The 23,956-nt window shown below is 35.0% G+C and overlaps 2 protein-coding genes across 4 annotated transcripts; one reads left to right on the forward strand and one right to left on the reverse strand.

Annotated features, from left to right (window-relative positions):
* Positions 1-572: 572 nt before the first annotated feature.
* LOC129004400 (transmembrane protein 107-like) lies at positions 573-5,644 on the reverse strand. 2 transcript variants are annotated; one of them, XM_054432970.1, is made up of 5 exons: positions 5,576-5,644; positions 3,986-4,086; positions 2,687-2,754; positions 1,946-2,046; positions 573-1,109 (listed from the first exon to the last, which is right to left on the reverse strand). In XM_054432970.1, the coding sequence occupies exons 2-5, from the start codon at positions 4,076-4,078 to the stop codon at positions 949-951; spliced, it is 423 nt and encodes a 140-aa protein (XP_054288945.1). In that variant the 5' UTR covers positions 4,079-4,086; positions 5,576-5,644; the 3' UTR covers positions 573-948. The 2 variants fall into 2 exon arrangements, with proteins under 2 accessions (XP_054288945.1, XP_054288944.1); XM_054432969.1 differs by having other exon boundaries at positions 5,469-5,621.
* A 3,069-nt stretch (positions 5,645-8,713) lies between these two features.
* Positions 8,714-23,748, forward strand: LOC129002227 (ADP-ribosylation factor 1). 2 transcript variants are annotated; one of them, XM_054429875.1, is made up of 5 exons: positions 8,714-8,840; positions 18,817-18,984; positions 21,142-21,251; positions 22,064-22,189; positions 22,992-23,748. In XM_054429875.1, the coding sequence occupies exons 2-5, from the start codon at positions 18,837-18,839 to the stop codon at positions 23,154-23,156; spliced, it is 549 nt and encodes a 182-aa protein (XP_054285850.1). In that variant the 5' UTR covers positions 8,714-8,840; positions 18,817-18,836; the 3' UTR covers positions 23,157-23,748. The 2 variants fall into 2 exon arrangements, with proteins under 2 accessions (XP_054285850.1, XP_054285849.1); XM_054429874.1 differs by having other exon boundaries at positions 8,726-8,835.
* The last annotated feature ends 208 nt before the right edge of the window (positions 23,749-23,956 follow it).

Here is a 23,956-nt window from a genome sequence, read left to right on the forward strand (position 1 = left end):
CCACATGCAAGGAGAACTATCCCTGTGTTGGAGAAATCCCTCCTGCTGAAACAATCTAAACAGCTAATCTTTAAACATAGGGGTAGCAGGTAGTTTTGGTTTCACATACATGAATAAAGGCACATTCTGATACTAACTACTGTAAATCATGAAACAGTTTTTCAGGAAAAAAGTGTAAATAGTTTATTCTGAACTTAAAAGTACAAACATGAAAATATGAGGTTAAGGGTGTAGCATAGAGCACAAGGGCCTAGATTTTTTTGGATTTTTTGAGAGGATAGCAGGCTTACCTGAATGGGAAAGAGTCCAAACTGGCACAGGAAACACAAAACAAAACTTTACACTATATACACAAAACATTAGAATATTTCACAACTGAAAGCATTTTCTGCTGTCAGTTTTTGCTGTCAGTGCTGACTGAAAGGAGTTTTACTCTCTCTTCCTTAGTTGAAAATGCTGTCAGTGACAGTGAAATATTCTAATGTTTTGTGTATATAGTGTAAAGATTTGTTTTGTGTTTCCTGTGCCAGTTTGGACTCTTTCCCATTCAGGTAAGCCTGCTATCCTCTCAAAAAATCCTAAAAAAATATGAAAATATATGTATTTTGTATTACAAGTATAGTTAGATATTTTTGGCTGGCAGTAACTATAGCAAAAGAATGCAACACATACCTTACTTACGCACACAATTGAGCATTACTTAACACTTTAACAATATTTTACACAAATAAACTACTGGTGCATTCTTAACTTAACTGAATACCATTTGTATAAGCTCCTGTCAATCAGGTGTCCAGATTAGGTCTGTTTCAATTAGTCAGGCTTAATGAGGGTTTTTTTCACTTGTAAGTTCAATAGTTATTGTGCTACTCGTTTGAATCACAATAAACAGTATAAACCTACTTTAAATATCAAAACTCAACCGATATTTCAGATAGGTACTCATAGTCACGTTGGCTTGAGCAAATGCATATTGACTGCCACTGCCAACTCTACGAGTCCCGGTATCAGAGAGCAGAAGAAGAAGATCCACCAGTACGAGTGGCAACTCCAGTCGTCCAATAGAGATTGTGACATGAGCACGCACGCACTCGCGTGGCAACCAACAGCTGTTTGGTATTAAGGCTTGGTATAAAAAACTGTGTGGATGAGTCTAATGTGATACATCAACAAACTAAAGCAATTAATTGGTCAGTACCCAAATGATCAATATCACAACAAACTTAGAAAAGTAATACACGCCCAATAGAAAATCTCCATTCACCCCCCCCCCCCCCCCCCCCTATAATAATTTCAACTTAGTGATGTTGATTTGTGTTTGATCGAGTGACGGATAGGGAACTGATGAAAATACACCAAGTAAAGACAAGGTGTAAAATAACGAGGATAGGTGCTTACCTAAAAATGTTAATAGTTTCTCCCAAAATGTTCCCAAAAGACATCATGGCGTATATGTAAACTAAAAATTCAATTAGTGAATCTCAATAGACTATCGTTGCATTTCTTTTCCATTTGCAAACCTTTTAGCCTTTTACCATATCCAACAGAATTTAACCCTTTTTCACCATCCAACCTCACACTACACTCACAAATACTGTACATATACTTCCTTAAAGATTCATAATCTGTTGTATATAGTGCATTTTTATGTTAACTATTTTTTCTTATCCCTTCAGTCACTTTTCAACAATTTCAATAAAATAAAATTATTTTTGTTTAACAATTAATTCCTTTTGCTTTGTACAGTAGCCCATAATAATCAAAGAGTTAAGTGTAGCCTACACTGTAAAATTTACCCTAAAAAGAAACATCAAAACTATGTTGAAATAGTACAGTCAAATGTAACCAGACATAAAACATTCTCATCGAAGAGGCCCCAGATTTACAATAGGATGGGAAGTTGACTTGGACTATTTCAAAGTCAATGGTAGTAAGCAAAGGATACACAGTGTTGCAACTGAAGGTAGAAACATGGACGTTCCGCTGAGAAAACCGAGGAACTCTATTGCGATGAGGCCGAGACCCAAATAAAGTCCAAGACGGAAACTGTAAACAATAATAATCAATAGTAAACAATAATAATTTGTTAGTTTTGAAAGTCCTAAATTATTTTCAATTTTTAGATTTATAATAGTTGAGACCGAAGGAGCTAAAAGTAGCTGATTTGCCTAGATGGGTTTTAGTGCTCGCCTAGTAACCTAAAGGTCGCTGGTTCAATCCTGAGAAAAGTTAGCAGTTTTTTGATGGTTTCAAACTGGACCCAGCAGCTCTTCATCATTAAGGCTTTTAATAAATGGTCCTTATTAATGAAACAGCTGATATTAGTCAGTAAAAAGCTACACAAAAGACATCTAACTTGTGAAACTTCATTCTACACTCATCCTTCACTCAATGAATGGCATATCATTGACTTTTGGATGTCTAGTTGTATTAATAGTCAAAGCGCATATTTAGGTCAAAATACGTACCTAGGTGGAATTTCCATATCGATTGGTATTGTAATTTCAACTTATGGTAGATGAGTGTCTAGTTTTGTCTATGTAAAACAATTATTATATTTCCTTATCTCATAAAGTAAACTAAGAGATCAGACAATATTTAGTTATAAATTTCAACTACAAAGCTTACACTTGACTTAGATTAATTGTTTTTAAACCACACACCGGACACACCAACTGTTACTTACTGAAATGATTCGGTGTCATAATCACTCTCCTCATACTCCTCTGGCAGACATGTTTTAATATTTCCATTCTGAAAAGATAAATTTTACGCAAAATGTGATTTTTACTACACTGAAGCCAGCAACCCCTAATAAAGCATGACATTTTCATTTTATCCATTCATCTACTTTTACTGAAAAATAAACTGCGACAGAGTTTTCTTTATTATAGAGTTTTTGTTCAGTTGTGTCTATAAGACAACAACCATAACGTGCTTGAATAAGGAATGATTAAGCTTTCTTAAGAACAATGATTGAGTAGAGATAAATATAACTGATTAAAACACTTATTCAAACACTCATACTGCTTGGCGTTCATTCAAATACTTTTGAATTCACAATGATTAGAAACCCACCACTGAAGAAAAACCCATTACAGTTTACTACTAGCTGTTTATATACTGTACGTAAAAAATGTCTAAGGAAAGTTAAGGCGCATAAATTCAAAACACAATATTCGTACAGTTTTCAAAATTAAGGAAACAATTCGTAGCCGCCTCACCGAACTAAAACCTGAAAACTAGAACAGCTAAGAGATAAGGCCAAGGATGTTAAAGGCTTATCTACAATAAATAACCAGTGCGTCCAACAACCCCCCTGCCCCCTCCTTATGCAACATGAACAGCTGATTTAGCAGTCGTGGTTAGGCGTCGGCTCGGGTACACGAGAGAAATCAAGTTTAATTTCCCTGAGAAAACAGTCCCGTGTTATTTTTGGTTCTGCGAAACGTCAGAGTAAATCCAAGGACGATTTTTTTTTTGTGCGTGTAGGTGTGTCTTCGTTGTGTAATTATTTTGACGAGTCCTGGATTATCAAATTAAGGTGACTGTTGAGCAATAATTGTTTTAATTAGAAAATTGCAAAAAGGATTTATAAATAAAAATTGCATGATTTACTGTAGAACCCCGGTTAACTGAAATAAAGGGGGGAGAGCCGTTTCGGATAACCAATTTTTCGGTTAACCCATCATATGCTAAAATAGCCTATGTATTACCACAGTGTGTAGGAAAAATGAAGTTCGCCACGAAATGTCTACATAATACAGTGTTTTATTTCAGATACAAAAATATGTTACAATGGGTTATGGACCTTTTCGAGAGAGGAAAAGGCCTCTCTGTTTACATATTACTTATTGTACTTATATTTTAGCCCTGTATTAATTTATGGAACCGTTTCGGTTAACCCAATTTCGGTTAACCGGGATTCTAATGTATATGAGGAATAATTTTTAAAAAAATTGAGTTTTATTACGTAACTACTTACCATGTAAGACAGTGTAACTAAGCAGATAGTCATGTGCGCCAGAAGTATCAAAAACCTAGCTGGTATTAAACTTTCACCACAGTGACTTATCATCTCCGTACCTGAAATATGATTCTAGCTAAGTATATTATAAATGTTGAGACTTTTTAATTATGTACCTTGTGGTAAACAAAAACAAATGGAACAAAATCCCAAACAACACTAAAACATGCTGTTTCTATAGGATTAAAACTAAAAAATAAACAAGATTAAAAACTGATACAAATTCCGCCACCAGAGAACTTATAGGCTCTAATTTTCTGTTAGATCTCAAGGCGAAACATTACAACTTCATCTATATATTTAAAAGGCAAAGGCCTCACTGACTGACTGACTCACTCACTCATCACTAATTCTCCCACTTCCCATTTACCTAGGAGGCTGAAATTCGGTACACCGATTCTTTGGGCATTAAATAGGAAAACTAAGTAGTTTTTATTCTGATCGGGCTTCCGGGCTCCGCCCAAGTGGCACTGGAGTTTCCCATGTTAACCTTATGATTTTTCATATTTAAAAGGAATTAATGAATCTTAACAGCTGTTTCAATTAAACAAGTTGGTTCTGTTCTGTGATGTTCAATAGCATTAAAGTTGCAAGGATTACCAACAGGGTGCAGCACTATTATTTTTTTTTAATTTATGACAACAGCTAATTTGCAACCAAAAGGTGAGTGAGCGTAGCGAACGAACTTCAACCTGGAGGCGAGTTAGCGTAGCGAAAGAGCTAACCTGAAGGCAAGTGAGCGCAGCGAACCAGCTCCAACCTAAAGGTGAGTGAGCGTAGCGAACGAAGTTCAACCAGGACTTAATTGAGCCATGCGAATACTTATGAAGTTAAACGGGGCAAAGCCCGCGGGTACAGCTAGTAAAAGATATAACTTATGTGTAGATAACAAAGCTAAAGGTGTCATCTCATTTATTAATTAATTATGAATTTTTCACTTATCTTAATTCACTTTTAAAATATGTATCGCCAGTGCTTGATCTGCGCGGGGAATGCAGCGGAATGAAGTTCCAGGGCCTCTCCTTTGTAATGATGAAAATATTGGCATAAATAGTTACTAATCATAGTATGGGTTAAGTTACAGTTCAGGCACCTCATTTTTTACAAATCTAGCACTGTGTCACAGTATGTTGGCTATCGTACAAATTCAAACTAATCTAATCATTATTTACGAACAAAACGAAAACTATAAACTAATTTAGATAATCATGGCATACGTTACCGGATACACTTTAATTATAGAGTAGGCTACCCTAGGCCCATAGGCCTACCTACTTTAATGTTTTCGAAAAGTATAAGAAATTACCTAACCCAACCACACAATTTAATAGCAATAAGTTAGGTAACACATTTAGATGACAGTTTATATGATTGTTTATTAGGCCTACCGTATAGGATCAAATTAATACTATAATTAACCCTTGTTTTATCTGCAGTGTACCTGGCACAAACACTTTTAGATAATATGAGATGAAAATGCTGTATTAGATTTTTCCTCTGCTTATATTACAATACCATAATATATCAAAAATAGGCTATTAGCCTTACACTCTTCAAGTCCCCTTTTTAATCTTCTTAATCACTTTAAAAAATGAATAAAATATATTTATTCATTTATGACGTTTGTTTGGGTTGGATTGGATTGTTTGTTCTTGTTGTCAGATCGTTGCTTAGTAACAGCCGGTTGAGTGAAGTTGGTCTAAAAAGAAGACCACAACCAACAACGGAATTAGTCACGGCCACCTTTTTAGCCCGTTGATTTTCATAATATCTAACATATCTATAACATACCTTATAACATACATACATTGCTGACCAGTAATGACTGACTCAATGGATTTAGTCAAAAAGTTGTTCTCGTCTTCTTGTATTGTGATTATGAAGTTGGTTTCTGCAGCTGAGGTTGTCTATGTTGCCCTTAACATGTACCAGCCAGTTGTAAATGAATAGTCTGTAAACAGTCATCACTCCCCAAGTCACGGAACAGTGGCCGCCTTTAACTCCAGGCCGCGGCCTTCGAACTGGCAACGTCACAAGTAGTGTTGTAACAGCTGTTTTTGTTTGGAAGCAACTAATGGTATTTGTGTATTTGCGAAAGATTGGTTACTGGACTATGACAATATTGACTCCGCTTAAAAATGTACAGATATAGATTTTAATTCATATTGTTTCAATTTTCAATTCTGTATGCTTTATTTTCAATATGTATTTTAATAAATTTATATTCATAAATCAAAAATTAAATAAATAAAGTGCGAATTAATGAGCTTATGTCACCTGTCTGCCATGTTATCTTATGGGACGTCTGTCACTGAACAACACCACTTACGATGTTGCCAATTCTACCAGGCCGCGGCCTGTAGTTAAAGGCGGCCGTGGGTCTACGCAATGTTCGTGCCTCGCGCTAGACGTTATATGGCCCTTATAGAAGGGTTTTGAGCTTTCAGAATGCTTTTGTCTCTGAAGCGTGAAGCCTCAGACAATGACACCGTATATCATTAGGCTGTGGAAGATACCATAATAGGCTAATTTTAAGGATTTCGATTGCTCAAATTTTCAGTTGGTTTAAGTGGCTACTACTCGTGATGAGGGTAGTGCCATAGTTAGTTAGTTCATAGTTCATAGTTCAATTTATCTTCTCCACGGTCATCAAGATCTGGGAATCGTCAGAATTTTCTTTTCTGATCTTCTTGTCATCGGCAAAGAATAAAATGATGGCGCTCGGATCTCGCAGACTCGCGCCGCAAATCGTACACCGACTAAAATGTAAATAAGTGTAAATATAGGATAGTGTTTTATAGTAATTGTGATAGTGATATGAAATGAAATGAAATCAAATGCTTTATTGTCATTAAAACTAAAATACAAAGTTCATGACAATAATCGTCAAAAGAAAAAGAAAAACAAAACAATCAAGATGGCAACTAAAATAACTAAAACTCTAAACCAAAGTACTCTTCATGTTTATACAGGCAAGCCTGGGTTAGAGTAGTTTTTAAAACATGTTTAAATTTTGAAACACACAGGTTTTTGATGGATGCAGGCAAGAAATTGTACATTTTTACACCTTGGTACTCAAAACTATTTTGAGTGGCTGTGACTTATGCCTTACAGATTATCTTTAGATCTAGTATCTTACAATAGTTGTGAACATCAGATATCTTTTCAAAGTGAGAAATGTTTTCTTTTACATACAACAAACTTGCCAAAACATAAACATACATGGATGGAAATGTGAGAATGTTAAGACCAGAATGTTAAGTGTGAAAGCCAAAGGACTCAGTTCATATTTAAGCTTCAAAAAAGGCTCTTCGAACTGTTTTGTTCCCTTCACCGTTGCCAATCCTGTAAATAAGTCTTCAGATCACATTTAAGTTTTAACTTTCCCTTCCATTTACATTTTATAAACATGATCATTTATGAAGAAACCCCAATCATCTTATAGCTCTCCAAGTATCCATAGAGAGTTCATACGAACTATATTTCATATAAGATTTCATAGTAGGTTATTGAACTATTGGTGTGATAGGATTATGTATCCTATCCGCAACAATTTCAATCTTTCATACCACGACACTCAACCACTTTCTTTCAGAAAAATTTCCCCTTCAAATGCAGTAAAACTTATTAATGATCTCCTTCTCCCTTTGAAAGCCGAACAGAACAAAGGAAAATTTAGGGAATGTGTTAAGTCCATCGCTGATGAATAAGGTCTGCTACAGCGTCCGCAAATTTGCTGGTAGTCTTTATTAAACAACACGGGCTTGTGCATTGAGGAAGGAAAAAACACCACCATTTTTCCTTTTTTTACACACCATGGCTTGTGTGTCACAACCGAACAATTTGTATATATTTATATATTTAGTACTTAATTAATTTCATAATAAATTAAATTTTATTCGTTTAAAGACTTGGCTAGAAAAAAGTAGTTGTTTATATCTGGCTTAATAAAGGACTTTGACTTTAGTTCGACCCGAAGACGGATAGATCCTATACGCATCTGAAACGTCGGCCTCTAGTTTTACTCTTTCAACGACGTGGTCATCACCCGAAGACCTAGATTTGGCCAGTGACCTAGCCAGGATTTTAAAATGGAGAAGGGGTTGGTTGTCGGGAAGTCTGGGGGGTATGGATTACCAGGGGGCTTGGCTGGCTGGCAGAAGGGGGTGCGGGAAAATTTTTGAAAAATATTAGGCCCTAAAAATGGCTGCTTTTAGCTCTCCTGGCATTGAAAATTAACCAGGTGGCTTACAATTTTGTACCTTAATAATAAGAAATAAAAAAAAGGAAAATTATAATTATTAAATGTCTTTCATGGCTATAAGGCATTGATTAACATACACATTGAGATTGACTGATTGACTACAGTCATGATTCACACTCCGGAAAATACAGTTTTGTGTTGATCTTAGATGAACGCGAATGCTATTTTATTGAACTACAAAAGGCATCATACTCCACTCGACATTAATCCTTCACTCCTAGACTTTTTGGGTTAAAATATGCCATAGGGGGTGTCCCCATTCCAAATTATAATGAATAATATTGAAAAACATATTTTTACTTCATACAGTATGTCTTTAAATTAAGCTAATTATAGCAAATATGTGACGAGATATAAAGGCAGTTGTACTGTTATGACTCGTCAGGTCACATGACTTTGAATCATCCAATCGCGTCATTACTGCGACCCCTATACGTGGCACGAACCACGAATCTTTTCTGTCTTGTGTCCGCCATCTTTGTTCGGTGTTGTACATCAGTGGCGTAACAAATAAAGTGACTAGGATAATCTTTCTAGTGTCTGGGTAAGGTAGGTTTCCTTTCATCATACTAGTTTTATGTGGGTCATAAACTGGCTCTTATAAGATAAATTTAACTCTGATCGTGTGGTTTTTAAAGCTAAATGAACGTTTGGGAGGAGTCGGAGATCAATCCTTATTCTACAACGGCTCTCCGGCTTACTGCTCCAAATCTATGGCGTAGACTAAAATGCTAAGAAAGGATTAATTTAGTTTTTAATAGCTTGTGTAGAAACAATGTCCATACTAGCAGATAGGATAAGACGGACGTTACTAAGATCCATTGCAACAACTACAAATCTCACAAAACTGAAAACTGTATTACTTTAGCAGCTGGTTGGCTATTGGGAGGTAGACCTAAGCTAGGCTTGATGTCAAATAAGCTAAGTAAGCTTAAGTGCTGTATTATGCTTACTCTATACAGTCACTTGTTATTAATTCAAATTATCAATGCATTTTAAGAATAGGCAAGCTATAATTCAATAAGTTAGGCCTATCAGTTAATTTTTTAAGTATAGGCTACCTAGGCCTAGGCTCTGGTTAGGGCCTAAAAGGTGTTGTAGGCCTAACCAGTTAGCGTAGTTTTACATACTCTGTGGCCGTGTAAGGATTAAGTTTAAGATTAAGTTAGGAATCACATTGGCTCGGTGACAACGTAACTTATTTACAAAAAGGTTTAATTTACTTGTTGCATCAATTGATCCTTAAGCTATAAAATAGGCTAACTACGGCCGTTTCGTGCTGCTAAGCGAACACATCTTTAATTTGTTGTTAAACTATGGTCTTCTCATCCGTGGATGGAGTCGTCAGCACATTTTTGCACACATCGCGAAACACATACAAAACATGACTGACCCGTGTTGGGAGTTGTGACCCCCTCCCCTTCTCTCCCCTTATCTTTGCTCTGGTTTCTTTTGTTTTGGTTGATAATGTGGATGGCAGTTAGTAGCCTAGGCCTATTGTAAATTATGTTTGATTTGATGGACAGCTGTTCATTTAATATATGGTCGGGATGTTGTTTTGATGCTTTGCAGATCACAAATTCTTCTATAGTACAGTACCTTAAGTTATCCATTTGTTTGCCTATATGGTATTTATTCCGTATAGGTGCCTCCAAACGAATTTTTAATTTTGATATCTTACTTTATAGTTTTTTACCTCCTGAATCCAAATATACCATTATTTTTCACCGCTGATGAATATTTCTCAAGATATCACCGTAAAAACATACCTACCTTCAAAGGACTTAAAATGCAGTCGCCAATTCACATAAAGCACGACCTACCACCCTGACATGCCTTTTCTGACATCAAAAGGAGTTTGCTTACATTCTAGAGGTTTGGTTAGGTTAGGTTATGTTAGAATAGCGCCATTTTATTATGTAATTTCTACAGGGGTGCCCAACCCCCCTTAGACTCATGACGCACCCCCCCCCCCCAAATTGAGCAACAGCCCCCCCCCCACCATAAATGATGTACACAACATTATTCCCCCGCCCAGTACTATTTGTAAAACTATAAAAGAAGTTTTATAATTTTTTTAGATATTTAAAATTCAAACCCAGTTGATATGAATAAAGTTATAGGTTTGTCTGTACATTGCTCAGAATTATACATATTTTGGGTTATTTATGTTTTATACATTGAAGAAGTTGAAACATGTCTTATCTCTATTTATGTCCGTCTGTCACGGCCCAGAAGGCATTTTTATGCAGCCTACTCTAAAGAAAACTAGAGTACCGATTATGATTCTAATGGTTTAATTGTATCCAAAGGATTGCCGAGAGAGTCCTTATAGCCATTAAAATATGGCCTCACTATTTTGGAAATAAAACAACGAACGATCAAAAACACAATTTTGTGTGTTTTTTCTAGTTTATTTTCTCCATGTTTACTACATACGTCATTAATTTATGAAATGCTAATAATCTGTTAAGAGAACACGTCATATATGAAGTTACGAACAGCTGTTATGATAAAGATTCCTTTTCCTAGCTGTCACTTATATGTTTACATAAATGTTGTTTACGAATACTGTGTAGGCCCCAACCATTTCCGATCACGTTTGTAACCATTTACGATCACGTTAGTAAGCAAATCCAAAACCAAGTGAGATTAATAACCGTGTGTGGCTTTATTTATTTATTATTTATTTATTCCAACGGCATATATCACCAATTTACAATGAGGGTACAAGAAGCCTATGTGGTACAACATGCATTTAACAGAAAACATAACAACAAACTTAAATCTATGGCAGGATCAGAGCAACATTGGTAACAAGAAATATAATCATGGCTAGGAAAGCAATAATTAACAATGAAGTACAAAATGATTGTGAAAAAGCAATAACAAAGGTAAGAATTTGGACTGGCAATGGCAATACAGTTAACAATCGATCAGCAAAAGCAAGGTAAATCTTTGGCTAGGAAAGCTTTAATATAACAATGAAGTCGAAATAGAATATGAAAAAGCAATAACAATAGTAAATATTTGATCCAACAAAACAGTATTAAACAAACGATAACATAACTCAAACATGATTAAATTTACAGAAAACGAAAAAGATAGCAAATTACGAATAACATAACAACGGGAGACACTAAGTTTCATTGGCAGGGGACCAGGATGCGGCCGCAGAACGCCTGACGGCTGCTAGGCTGTCATGAAAGAGGTCCACTGAAGCCGAGACGTAGTTGCCGGAACGCATGAGCCTTGGGATAGGGCTGTTCTGGAGGTAGGCCTAACTTCTACCTGCATGCTCCAGCTCAAATAAACGCTGCTCCCTAGTCCTGATGGTGGGCACTCTGAAATTCATCTTCTCCAGGAGGTAAGGACAAACTACCTTGCTGTTGAGGGACACATCTGCTACTCGTCTTCTACATGATAATGGCTGCAGCCCGTAGGATTCTGAGATGACGTCAATGGGGACTTCTAAGTAGTTGAACCCCTCTCGGCGTCCCAGGAACCTGATGAATCGTCTTTGGACTGACTCTAGCTGATCTGTGAGGCCGAGTTGGTATGGGGACCATACAACCGAAGCATACACAAGTAGCTGACGGACAAGGGACTTGTATAAGGGACTTTGTTGGCTTTGGCTTACATAACGGGTTTGATTTATCACGGGTACCTACTAATATGTAACTGTAAATTAAATTAAATAACTAGCCATCATCCAGATCGGGAACCGTAGATTCTGTGTGTATCAAGTTGTACTTGAATTTTGATTACAGGGAAAAGACCGTGAATCAGTGTTGTACAGGACTGGAAAACTTATCTTTCTATATAAATAAAATTAGAGTTGTATAAGTCACCTCAATTTAAGGAATTTTTTATTGCCATAATATCCATATAGCGTTCGTAACCTCTGCTTAACGAATTGTCAGCGTCTTTTCTCGATATAACGATCCCCTCTCCCTCCCTTTAGAAACATCACAGCTCACAGCTCCTTTGATGAAAATGAAATGGAAACAACGCTTGCGCCAACAATCGTCTGCTCCGTTTTACACTTCTGTCTGCTGTGCGCTATGTTACAACAGATTTCAGATACAACAGCTGGGGAATGATGACGATATAATGCTTAGTAAACTGTGATTGAGTGATTAGTATCCATGGTAACTTAAATAAGGCTGTGATTGGCCAATGAGTAGGCCTAAATATGGCAACTTGTTGAATTTGTGTATGAATTGAAGAGAAACCTATTAAAGAACAAAGAAAAAGAATAACAAGATTGTTCTCGTTACATTCTTTTTTAAGAGTGTTTTAATTATCTCTAAATGTAATTTTACACTTTTTTATTACTTATCTATCAATTCCTATGCTGTGATACAGCACCTATCGGTAGCCTATCTGTCTATCATGAGCAGTACCTTATAACACTTTCTAAAGGTTCCTTTAATATTTACGTTATTTATAGCAATGCAATGTTTGGCTGGTGATTAGTAGAGTTTGAGTTAGCTATAATTTTAAACGTTGCTGTTTGTACCGTTTGTACAACTGAACCAAGATAAATGATTTGAAATTTACAATAATAATGTTATTGCACAATAATAATGATTGTGCAATATTGAATTTTGTTTATAAAAATGATAATCGTGACGTTAATGGCTGTTTACAGCGTTTTAATGAGTTTGTCATATGTTTTTATAATATATTGGATTAACCGTATTTTTTCATTACCCCCCCCCCTCTCACTATTAACTCAGGTAATCTAGTATCTACACAATAGTGTAAAGTATTGTAGCCTATGCTACTTGATTGTATTTTAACGAGCTTTATGCCAACAAAGTGTTCTGTGCTAAGTCGCGGTGTAGCTGGACGTGTCTGTACCACGCGTTATCTTTTATCTATCACAGCAGTTGAGCCATGCGTCCCCTCCCTCTTAGATCTCACGTCTTGCTAATCTTAAATAATAACTTCCTACACGAATCCTAAACTATCCTAAAATCCTATTTTAACTAATTGAATTCAATAATATAACTATTGTTATTAATTAATCCCCTTTCTATCTGGCGACTTCGTATTATATTTTGGATTGTCGTCACGTTGAACACTGTTGCAATCAGCTTTAGCCAACCCCCCCCCATTTGAATTTTTTGAGCCCCCCCCAAGAATTTCAATGACGCAGTCTGCGTCACAGCCCCCCCTTGTGGGCACCCCTGATTTCTAAACGGCGAAATATAAATCAATAATGTATTAATAAGGATAAAATACTGGTAACAATAATACATTAATAACTTATTGGTCTTAGAAAGTGAAAAGTGTGGCTGCACTTTACTTGACGTCCTACACTCATTCGATTGTTTTTACGATTCAATGTATTTTCATTTGATTGTTTCATTCGATATATCGTTTGGTTAGTTAGGTTAGGTTAACCTTACCTAACTGACCAAACGATATATCGAATGAAGCAATCGATTAATCGATATATTGATCGATATTTTCATTCGAATGAGTGTAGGACGTCAAGTAAAGTGCAGCCAAAAGTGTAACTAAATCAGGTGATTTTTCATATTGCAGAATCAGAGTTAGCTAATTAAAGTTGTCACTTCCATTGGCTTGACTATGATTGAAAACAATCAGCTGTTGGTTTACTTAACCCATAGTTCATTCCACTTGTAAATGTCATCCATCCTACCTTGTTTATTGTAATGTTGTATATTATTACAGCGATATCTTGAGAAATATTCATCAGCTGTGAAAAATAATGGTATATTTGGATTCAGTAGGTAAAAAAACTATAAAGTAAGATATCAAAATTAAAAATTTGTTTGGAGGTACCTATACGGAATAATTACTGCCTATATTGTATAGAGGCATGATTTCTAAATTATTGTGTTTGTCGGTGTAGTTAAGTATTGTTTGAATTAATGTTTGCCTTGCTAATCACCAAGGAGTTTCTCCTTGGTTTATGATGTTCTTTGAACAGTTTGTCTGATAAAAACTCGGACAATCGTCACATTTAATTTTATTATAAACACCCATGCTGTTTTTGTCTACTTTATCAAGTGTCTTCTTTTTTCTTTCCCCGAGGAGAAAAGAGAGTTTGTTAGGTGTTTTATATGAGACTTATACTTTATGTTTCGCCATTTCTTTCCTCAGTGTGTTGTGAAGTAACTTACAACTCCGTATTCTGCAGAGACTTATTTCTGGTCGGTTCGTGTAATTGTGACGCCCAAAAAAATTAAGGACGTTTTTATCTCAGTTTCGAGGGTGAATTTTAATTTTCGGTGGACACTGTTCAGATAAGATTTTAGTAACGTGATTTGTCTTTCATTTCTGTTGAATATAATGAATGTGTCATCCACATATCGACTGTAGGTAATGTATTATTTTGTTTTTGTGGCGGTTGGAGTCTGACCACAAGAATTTATTTTCAATGTGGTTTAAGAACAGTTCTTAGAGAATGCTGGATAGGGGTGAACCCATGGTTAAACCTTCATGCTGTAGATTGTTTGTTTTCAAACGTAACATAGTTTTGTTGAAGGACGCATCTGGTTAGGTTGACTAAATGTAATTCTTGTTTGGCTTCATTTGATAAAGACAAATTTTTCTCCAAATTAGATTTCAATAGGGTCAATGGTCTCACTAATGGGCACATTTGTGAACAAGTTCATTACACAAAGTATGCTAGGCTAATAGGCCTATATAAGGGCCTTTTAATTTTATTTTTGATTATTTTGTTGACTAAATCTACAGTGTTTTTTACACTATGGTCATTCTTTAAAGCAGTTTCTTTTCTGATTAAGTTTTCAAGCTTTTTAGCAATTTTGTAAAAGTGGGAGATGGTCTATAATTTACTAATGGCCTAATTTTTGCGTGTTGGGTTTGTGAATCTTCGGTAATCCACTGAGGATGGGAGCCTGAGGATTTAGTTACTTAAGTATATTTTATTTCGTCTTTAGACACAGTAGGAGATATAGGCCTAGTGCAGGTACCTAACTTAGTTCTATGCAGGAAAGTTCAGGAATAGGCTAAAAAATCAGGTTTAATGTAGGCCTAGACCTAGTTAAGTTCTAGGCCTACTGTAAAACCAGTTCAAATGTGGGCCTAACCTTAACTTAAGTTAAAGCAATTTCGTAATTGAAGCTCTTGATACAGTGAATGAGGGTTAGGCACTTTAAATATACAAATGTATGAAATACCCCCGCCGCAGCAAACCTGCAGACTAAGCGAATTTCCATTTGACTGATTGGATTTACACTGAAATGTCTACTTAAAAATATAACATTTATTCTTGATTTAAATAGAATTAGTTTAACAAGTACTTAGGTTTGCTGCATCAGGGAGGGTAAAACTGTTTTTTTTTTTTTTGTAAAATGTGAATAGTTAGTAAAAAATAAAAACATTTTCCAAATTTGATCAAAATATGTTCACAAACAAGCAAACTACAACAGTTTACTTATTCTCCATAAGAATAACATGGGAATTTTAAATTTACAATTTTTTGGAATTTTCTCCGTAACCATTAGGCGCATAATAACGCTTCAAGATACTAAATTATTTGTTTTTTTAAGCTCTACAAAATGGTTTGGAAAGAAATTGCTAAATTTTATGTTTTTTGGGTCAAAAATGGGAAAAACCTATTTTTACCCCATAAAACCCCCCGTAAACCCCCGTTCCCATGGTCCGATCATGCTGGATCGCGAACTCGTTCGAATAAACGTACGTTTACACGTTTTTACCAAATTTCATCAAAATCGGATCATTTTTGCTCGAGTTATCGTGCTGACGGACACATATATATATATATATATATATATAAATATATATATATATATGAATTTGAACGAATGGTGTTTTTGGCCTCTAGGGACCTCAAAACGAAAAAAAAAATCGGTCCCGCGTCCAGGTCTTACCATGAGTACTACGGTAATAGCTTATTCCCTATATGGGAAATTCGCTAAAATTGAACGAATGGTGTTTTTGGCCTCTGGGGAAAATCAAAATAGCCTACAAAAGTAAATCGGTCCCGGGCCTAGGTCTTACCGTGCCACCTAGGGTAATAGCTACTTCCCTATAGGGAAATTCGCTATAGCTTAAACAAATGCCTCTGGTGTAAATTAACGAATATCAAAATTAAAAAATGTTTTTTAAGTTAGGGTAAACTTTTAAAAAGAGAGGGTCAAATAATCTTCATAATGATGCGGCGCTCCAGAAAATGCTGGAAACTGCTTTTTGTAGACCTGACCTCCAACATTGGATTCATCTAGTAGACCCTCGGAGACCTATCACTTTTTATTTCCTTTTATAATGCGCCTATGTTACGATATGACCACCCTACTTTAATTTAAGTCAACTACTGTCAGGTTATTGGTAAGTAAGTAATTGGAATTTGGTATTTTATGGAGGCCACACTTAAACAGCGCGCTGCAGTGGTGTTAGGTTGGGGGTTGGGTTATCATAATTAGAAAGTATGACTCATCTGGTATCATTCGATTCATAATGAAACAAAGAAAAAGTCATACAAAAATATTTATAATAACCCAACCTAACATAATCGCCGCAGCGCGCTGTAAAATATGTGGCCTCCGTAAAATACCAAAGTAAGTTACTTATCACTTAGGCTAATTTAAAAGTCTTAAACATCCATCCTGACATTAAAGCTAGGCATAGCCTAACTTAACATTCACTGATGTGGTCTCATCCTCAATTTTGACACTGAGGCAAAATAAACATTTGTTGTTGTTCTCTGGGATGGTTTCTACGATTAGGCCTAAACTTACCTACATAACCCTCTAGGTGCCGCATTGAACACCTGTAAATGTCACTCAATTTTCGAGACTTTTGTGGAGTTTGATTAAAAAATTAATAAAAAATCTAAATGATGACATACCAACTTAGATAACATTGTATATTTTCTTAAAACAAATAAAATTGTCTATATAAAAATGTATGATATTTGTGTCTTACCTTGTATAAAAGCATTTTGTTGGTGGTTTGGATCCAGATGTTCCAAAAAAGTTTCAATTTTTTTACATAACCTCAAATGTAAAAAATTAAAAATCGCTAGCCTATATTTACAAAAACTGAGATATACATTTTGTTCTAAATGTAATAAGGAAAAAGAAAATATATTAGTTTCTCCCTGTTTTTCTTTATAATAACTCTAAAAATCACGACACACAACAACAGTACAACGTAAACACTCGTTCCCTAGCAACATAAACAAACAATGACATATGGGAAAACTATCTCAGAACAAGAAAAAAGTTCGGGAAACGGCCGACTTTTATACTCTTCAACATGAAGCCCAGAATCTCCTGAACACGATAGTATGCCCGATGACCGGGTTTGTTCGATCTTGTGGGATTATATCAACTGAAACCGTAGGCCTGTCAAGTTGCCGTAATTACGTCGATTGGCACCTAGAGGGTTAACTACGAGTTGAGGTGTCTTGGTAATTTTGAGAAAGTACCCATTCATTATTATCAATGATTTTTTTTTCGATATGTCAATATTTTTGTTTTCTACTTTACGTTTTAGAAATTAGGCTAAGTACTCATGTGGAAAAAAATATAGGCTATGGTTAATAACTGCCTGACCGTCACACTCATAATAACAATTTTTAAGAAATCAAGACAAAGCACCTGTACATGTGATTTTTACAAGTTTATATGTTAGGCTACACCCGCAAATAAATTATCATTATGTTATCATAATCTAACGGAATTTTGAAATAGTGAACTTACAGCAAGTTTGGTTAGTTTAGAACAGTTTCATTTCAATATTTTTTCTAATTGTTCATGTTGATACTTACTGAACAATAGCTACCGGTATTGAATTTGTCAGATGAAATGTTTTAATCCGTTAATATCCTATAGGCCTATCGTATAAAAAAGTAAACTTTTGTTATATAGAAAAATTATTGATAATGAATGTTCCCTTCAACAGGAAAGTACCACTTGAAAGTAATCCTTGAAGCGTTTGTGGTGATTAGTCTAGTGTGCCATTAAATTTACCCTTAAGGCCACTTAAGTTAGTTAGGCCTAAAATGATAACATCAGTAGGCCTAGGTATCTATTTTTCAATGATTTAATATATATAGTGTAGCCTATACGTGTAGTTTAACATATGTCTTAAATAATAACTTCAGGTAAATTACATTTAGGCTATCACAAAAACGTTTTAAATAACAGACCCTTCTAAATGCCACGATTTCCACTATCTTTTAAAATAATTTGTAGACGTAGGCCTAATGTCTTCTCTGACACCCCTTGGGAAATGCAATTTGTGTAACTTGCCGACATTGTTTTGTTGTGGTTAAAAATTGTCTGCAAACTTAACAAACTCAGTTTAACTGGCCTCTTTGGCTAATTGCAATATACATGGATGAACACTTGAGCGGATAAGGTTTATAGAATAATGTGTAGACCTGTTACGTCTAAATTTAAAGACAAGCAGTGTAAAGAAGGTAAGAAATGTTATGATTTGTGGTAAGTTTTAAAAACCTTAAGTCTTTAACTTAACACAAATCTGTATTTTACAGGATAAATAACACAGTTCAAGATGGGGAATATGTTTGCAAACCTCTTCAAAGGCCTCTTCGGCAAGAAGGAAATGAGGATATTGATGGTGGGGTTGGATGCCGCTGGTAAAACAACAATCCTATACAAATTGAAACTAGGAGAAATTGTTACGACAATTCCTACTATTGGTAAGTCTAAATGATGAAATATATGTTATTTGAGTTAAGAAGGTCTATTTAAATTTGTTTGTCGTACCTGTAGAGTGAAAGTAAAAACTGTCTGTAAATGTAGTATTCTAGAGTATTACAATAATTAATGATTTAGTTTAGTTACGGTAGCTTTTCGTTCATTGATGGCAAAATCATTGAATTACTGAATTGGGACTAATATTTCCATTAAACAACATTTTGTTTCATCTGTGCAAGTTAGGCTCTGAGAATTATTCATCAGCAAATATATCCCCAGATATTATATTTTCCAAATATTTATTCTATGACGATATATTAAGACGATAAGTACCGTAACTGAGTTAGTTGAATTAAGGACGTTAATAATCTTCAGATGATTATTGTGTGATTTTTGATTAACTTCTAGCTCAGAATTAGATCGGTTTTTTCTTAGGTAACTTGGCCTACAACAAGTCCCAGTGCCATAATCAGGAACTAAGGAATAATTTTATTTTGGCAACTAATTTAGATAAAATTTTACCTTAATATTATATTTAAGTTAGGCTTGTACATATGAATGATAATGCGTGAAAAAAATGTTATAGAAAACTAACCAAATGTGTGTTATTTGTCCTGTTGCTCACTGCCCTCAGAACCAATTATAAATCTATCCAACTGTTTTTTTTTTTTTTACTGTAAAACAATAAAAAAATTACCTAAGTGAATAATTTAAATAGTTAGGCCCTACCTATTAATTATTTCATACACTAACAAGGTATAACATGATAACAATTAGTTAAATTAATTTCCATTCAGAAAAGGTAAAAAAATCACTACCTAACATTTTACCCCAGACCAAAATGGTAAATCGTGGGTCCGAATATTTATTTCCCTGTCACTGTTGGCAGCCGTGGTATTTTGTTGTAGTTAAGGATAATATGAGTCCCAAAATATCTGATATTGAAGGTATATAGGCCTAAAGCAGTATGTCTCATCCCCCCACAGTTAGAATTGGTAGGTAGGTACAGTACTGTTTGTGAAATCAATGGAACCGTTTTCATGTATTGTCGGTTGTCGAAAAGTTTAGTACTGAAAACTTAGTAACCTCAAAATGTTTCAGTTTATTTGAAAAAAATCATGATTGGCTGTAGCCTACTGTAATATTTAATAGGGTTACAAAATGTCCCGGCGCCGAGAAAAACATGGGCAACAGCATAAAACGAGTATTGTAGGTTACAGTGTGTCCACCCAACCTGGAAAATCAGGAATTGTGTGAATTTAGACAGCCGGGAAACTTAAATTGTTCGAATGAAATCCAAAAATTCCACCAATTTTTCCTTATGCGTAGCCTAGTTGAAAATCACAACTGCGGAAAACTGTCGTGATTATAGACATTTCCGAGATCACAGGAAATCGCCAAAAATTTCGCTGTTTGGTGTCAAGATGATTACAAAATGTGGCCACGATCGCAAAAGAGATAGTTGAAATTACCGCTGGAGACAATCGTAGTTGTACCACGATCGTGTGAAATCATAGCAAGTGTTTTTACGATTGTGGATTATTAGCACATTTTTTACTACGATAGTGAGAATCAATCAAAGGTGTTAACATGATCGTTTGGAAGATAAACGGATGTTGCCTCGATTGGAAGACACATCGGTTGCCTTGATCGCAAGAAATTATCACGGAATTTGCGATTGCAAGTAATGATCACCAGTGGGTTTGACATGACTACAGAAGGTGATCACAGTTGTCCAACTCGTGAGAAATATTGACGGATGTTGTTACGGTTGCATGAAATCATCATGGATTTTGCCTCGACCGCGGGACATCATCATAGATGTTATAAAATATAGTCCAGACTCTTTAATCGCTTCCGTTTCTCATCACTTCTGCGTCTCGTCGAGCACAGCCACGTTCCCGTCGCTCATTGTGCTAATTTTTGTCCTTAATTCAATAGGCCTAGGAATAGCAAATTTTTGGTCTAATTAGTTTTAAGCAGGTCTGGTTTTTTTTTGTTTTCTGCAATCTAAAAAAATGGAGAATAAATTTTTTAGCATTTGAATACCTATTGAGTTTCTTTATCCTAGTTACCTAAAAAGTTACATTACAAACTTGTAAACAACATGTCTCAAACTTTTCAGGATTTAAATAAACAACATGTGTCATAATTTTCAGGATTTAACGTGGAGACTGTAGAATACAAGAACATTAGCTTTACAGTATGGGATGTTGGTGGTCAGGACAAAATTAGGCCGTTATGGCGGCACTATTTCCAAAACACACAGGTTTGTACTTTCCTAATCACAGACGTTGTGCATCTTAATTTGTATTAAATTCCATTTTGTAGCTCCTTATTTTAATTTCTATGTATATCTAATACTATTTTAGGCCTACTTCAATGGTCTATTACTAGTTTGCAATTCAGTTGAATATTTATTTTTTTGACAATTTTCTTCTGCTCTCTAGAGTATCTCAGTCTGTGCTAACGGATTTTTAATTAGTTTAAACATTGGTTCTGAGATAGTTCCTCTAGAGTAATGATTCATCAAACCACTCGCTTGACTCATTTATTTGTCATTACCATCCATACCGTAAATATTTGCTAGTATATTGCTCATGATATTTTGTATTTAACAGGCTTACAAATTGCCACAAGTAAACTTTGATTCAAGTGTAGGTATTAGCTTCTATCCTATATAATCCAAACCCATGTTTAGCTATACAAAAAAATATACATATATATCACATAGTAACAGTTTTTGGAAGAAAAACATTGTGGAGGAAATCGATGAATAGACACAAACACAACTACACTTCCCAAGAAAAGAGTTCATGTCAGTTACCAGCACTCAACACATTTTGTAATATAATTAATTTGATATTCCACAATTAGTTTCACATTATTTAACCTTGACACAAGCTAGCTAATACGGAAAAACTTTTTTTAGAAAATAACATGGGAAAATCCAACTTTTTTAACTAAAAAAGCTTTGACAACATGCTGCAGCTATGGTACTATACCAAAATTACATTGATTTTATTATTTTAATTTTTAGGCATTTAATTTAAGTTAAAATTTGTGATGATTTTGTTGCAGGGTCTGATCTTTGTAGTTGATAGCAATGACAGGGAACGTATCGGAGAGGCACGGGAAGAACTAATGAGAATGTTAGCTGAAGATGAACTTAGGGATGCTGTACTTCTAATTTTTGCCAACAAGCAGGTAAATACTTGTGAATCCTGTTAATCCTGCATGAATGCTAGTCATTTTTGCCATTGGATGTCTGTATTTCTTTCAGTTTACAATACATTTCCATTAGCCTAAACATATTCCTTACCGCTCACTCCTGAATGAGAGGTCTTGAGTTTCATGATAACGTATTAATCACCTCAATTTGAATTTGGAATATAAATTGTTATTTGTTATTGGTTTATGTTTACTAGCTTTATTATACTTGTTTGTAACACAGTTAAACTTAAGTAAATATAAATTTCCTTTAAGGTATTGATATTAAATTGTGAAGCCAAATGTTGATGCATTGTAATTTACCATACAGACCTTTTGTGGTCTACAGGCCACTGTGTATCAGCCTACTTGTAGAGTAATTCAATTTTATCGTTTGCCTTGGTTAGAAGGTATTATAAATCCAATAAAATTTTATCATCTTTTCAGTATACTTGAAATTATTAGTCTGTTATCACACCACAATGCTCAAAATAATGTTAGGGCTCCATTATTATTGCATTTTTTCTCTAAAATATAATTGCACCTACCGGTTTCCTTTTTTGTAAATTATTTTCTTCAGAACAACGTAAATTGTAAACTTTGTTGGTTTAGGCACATTTACTGTAAAGTTGCTATTTTGTAACTAATGTTTTGAAGCTGTGCAGTTTTGTGCCAGGAAATGAATGATAAGTGTTATCTTCTTATCCTACTCTCTTTCTGTTGCTGATTATACTGAATGTGATTCTTAAATTTTAGCTGTTCTTGAGTTAACTGTATACATCTGTGTTGTTGATTGCAGGATCTGCCAAACGCAATGAACGCTGCAGAGATCACAGACAAGTTGGGGCTGCACTCACTACGCAACCGCAACTGGTACATTCAGGCTACATGTGCAACTAGTGGAGACGGTCTGTACGAAGGCCTTGATTGGCTGTCTAACCAACTCAAGAACGCCAGTCGTTAGTGAGCGTGTGATTAAATGGACAAACGAGGTCGCAAACTCGACTGTGGCGCGTCGAGCCCCCACCCTACAGAAAGAAGTATGAGACGCGCGATCCAGACTTTACGTTGGGTTTTTAATTTGTTGCATCGTGCTGTGGGGGAAAATTCGCAGCTAAGAACAGTAATCCGAGGGGGGCGGGGGAATTTTTCTGCAAAGATTTCTAAAAGATTATCCTAGTGTAGGACAGAAAACTTTTGAATAATATATATATAACAACATTCCGGCAAATGGTCTGATACGCGAGTGTCGGCTGATGTACATTTTGTCTCTTCAACAGAATCTTCAATCTAAAATTTGTTAGGATATAACGAATGTTGTACATTTTCCTTTCGCATATTTGTTATTATCGATATTTAAATATATTGTATGTTTTTGACGTTTAAACTTGGAAAGAGATGTATGTTGAGGAGACTTGTGAAATATAATAACTATGTATTTGTGCTTGATCATTTTGTTCTTTTAAGTTATTCTTAATCCTGTGAATTTACACCTTAGTTTTATATTCATATTTTGATGTATCGCTTTAGAATATTACTGTGTATTATCGTCCCTATTATTTTTTGTTATTTAACCTGTGTTGTTCTTTTGCAATTTGTTGGTTATGTTTTTAGTAAATCAAGTTAAAAGTTCCAAGCTTTAAAAGTCTACAAGCTCACCCTTATCGCCTGGCGTTCTACTTTTAATTATATATATATATAAATTTATTTATTTGAATTTTTCGTATTTAATTTTGTTTTATCTACAACTTGACTTAAAGGTGC

The sequence above is a fragment of the Macrosteles quadrilineatus genome, unplaced genomic scaffold (genome assembly GCF_028750875.1).
Source record: "Macrosteles quadrilineatus isolate MER2022 unplaced genomic scaffold, UCM_ALF_1.0 Scaffold_9__3_contigs__length_116548681, whole genome shotgun sequence".
NCBI classification, from domain to species: Eukaryota; Metazoa; Arthropoda; class Insecta; order Hemiptera; family Cicadellidae; genus Macrosteles; species Macrosteles quadrilineatus.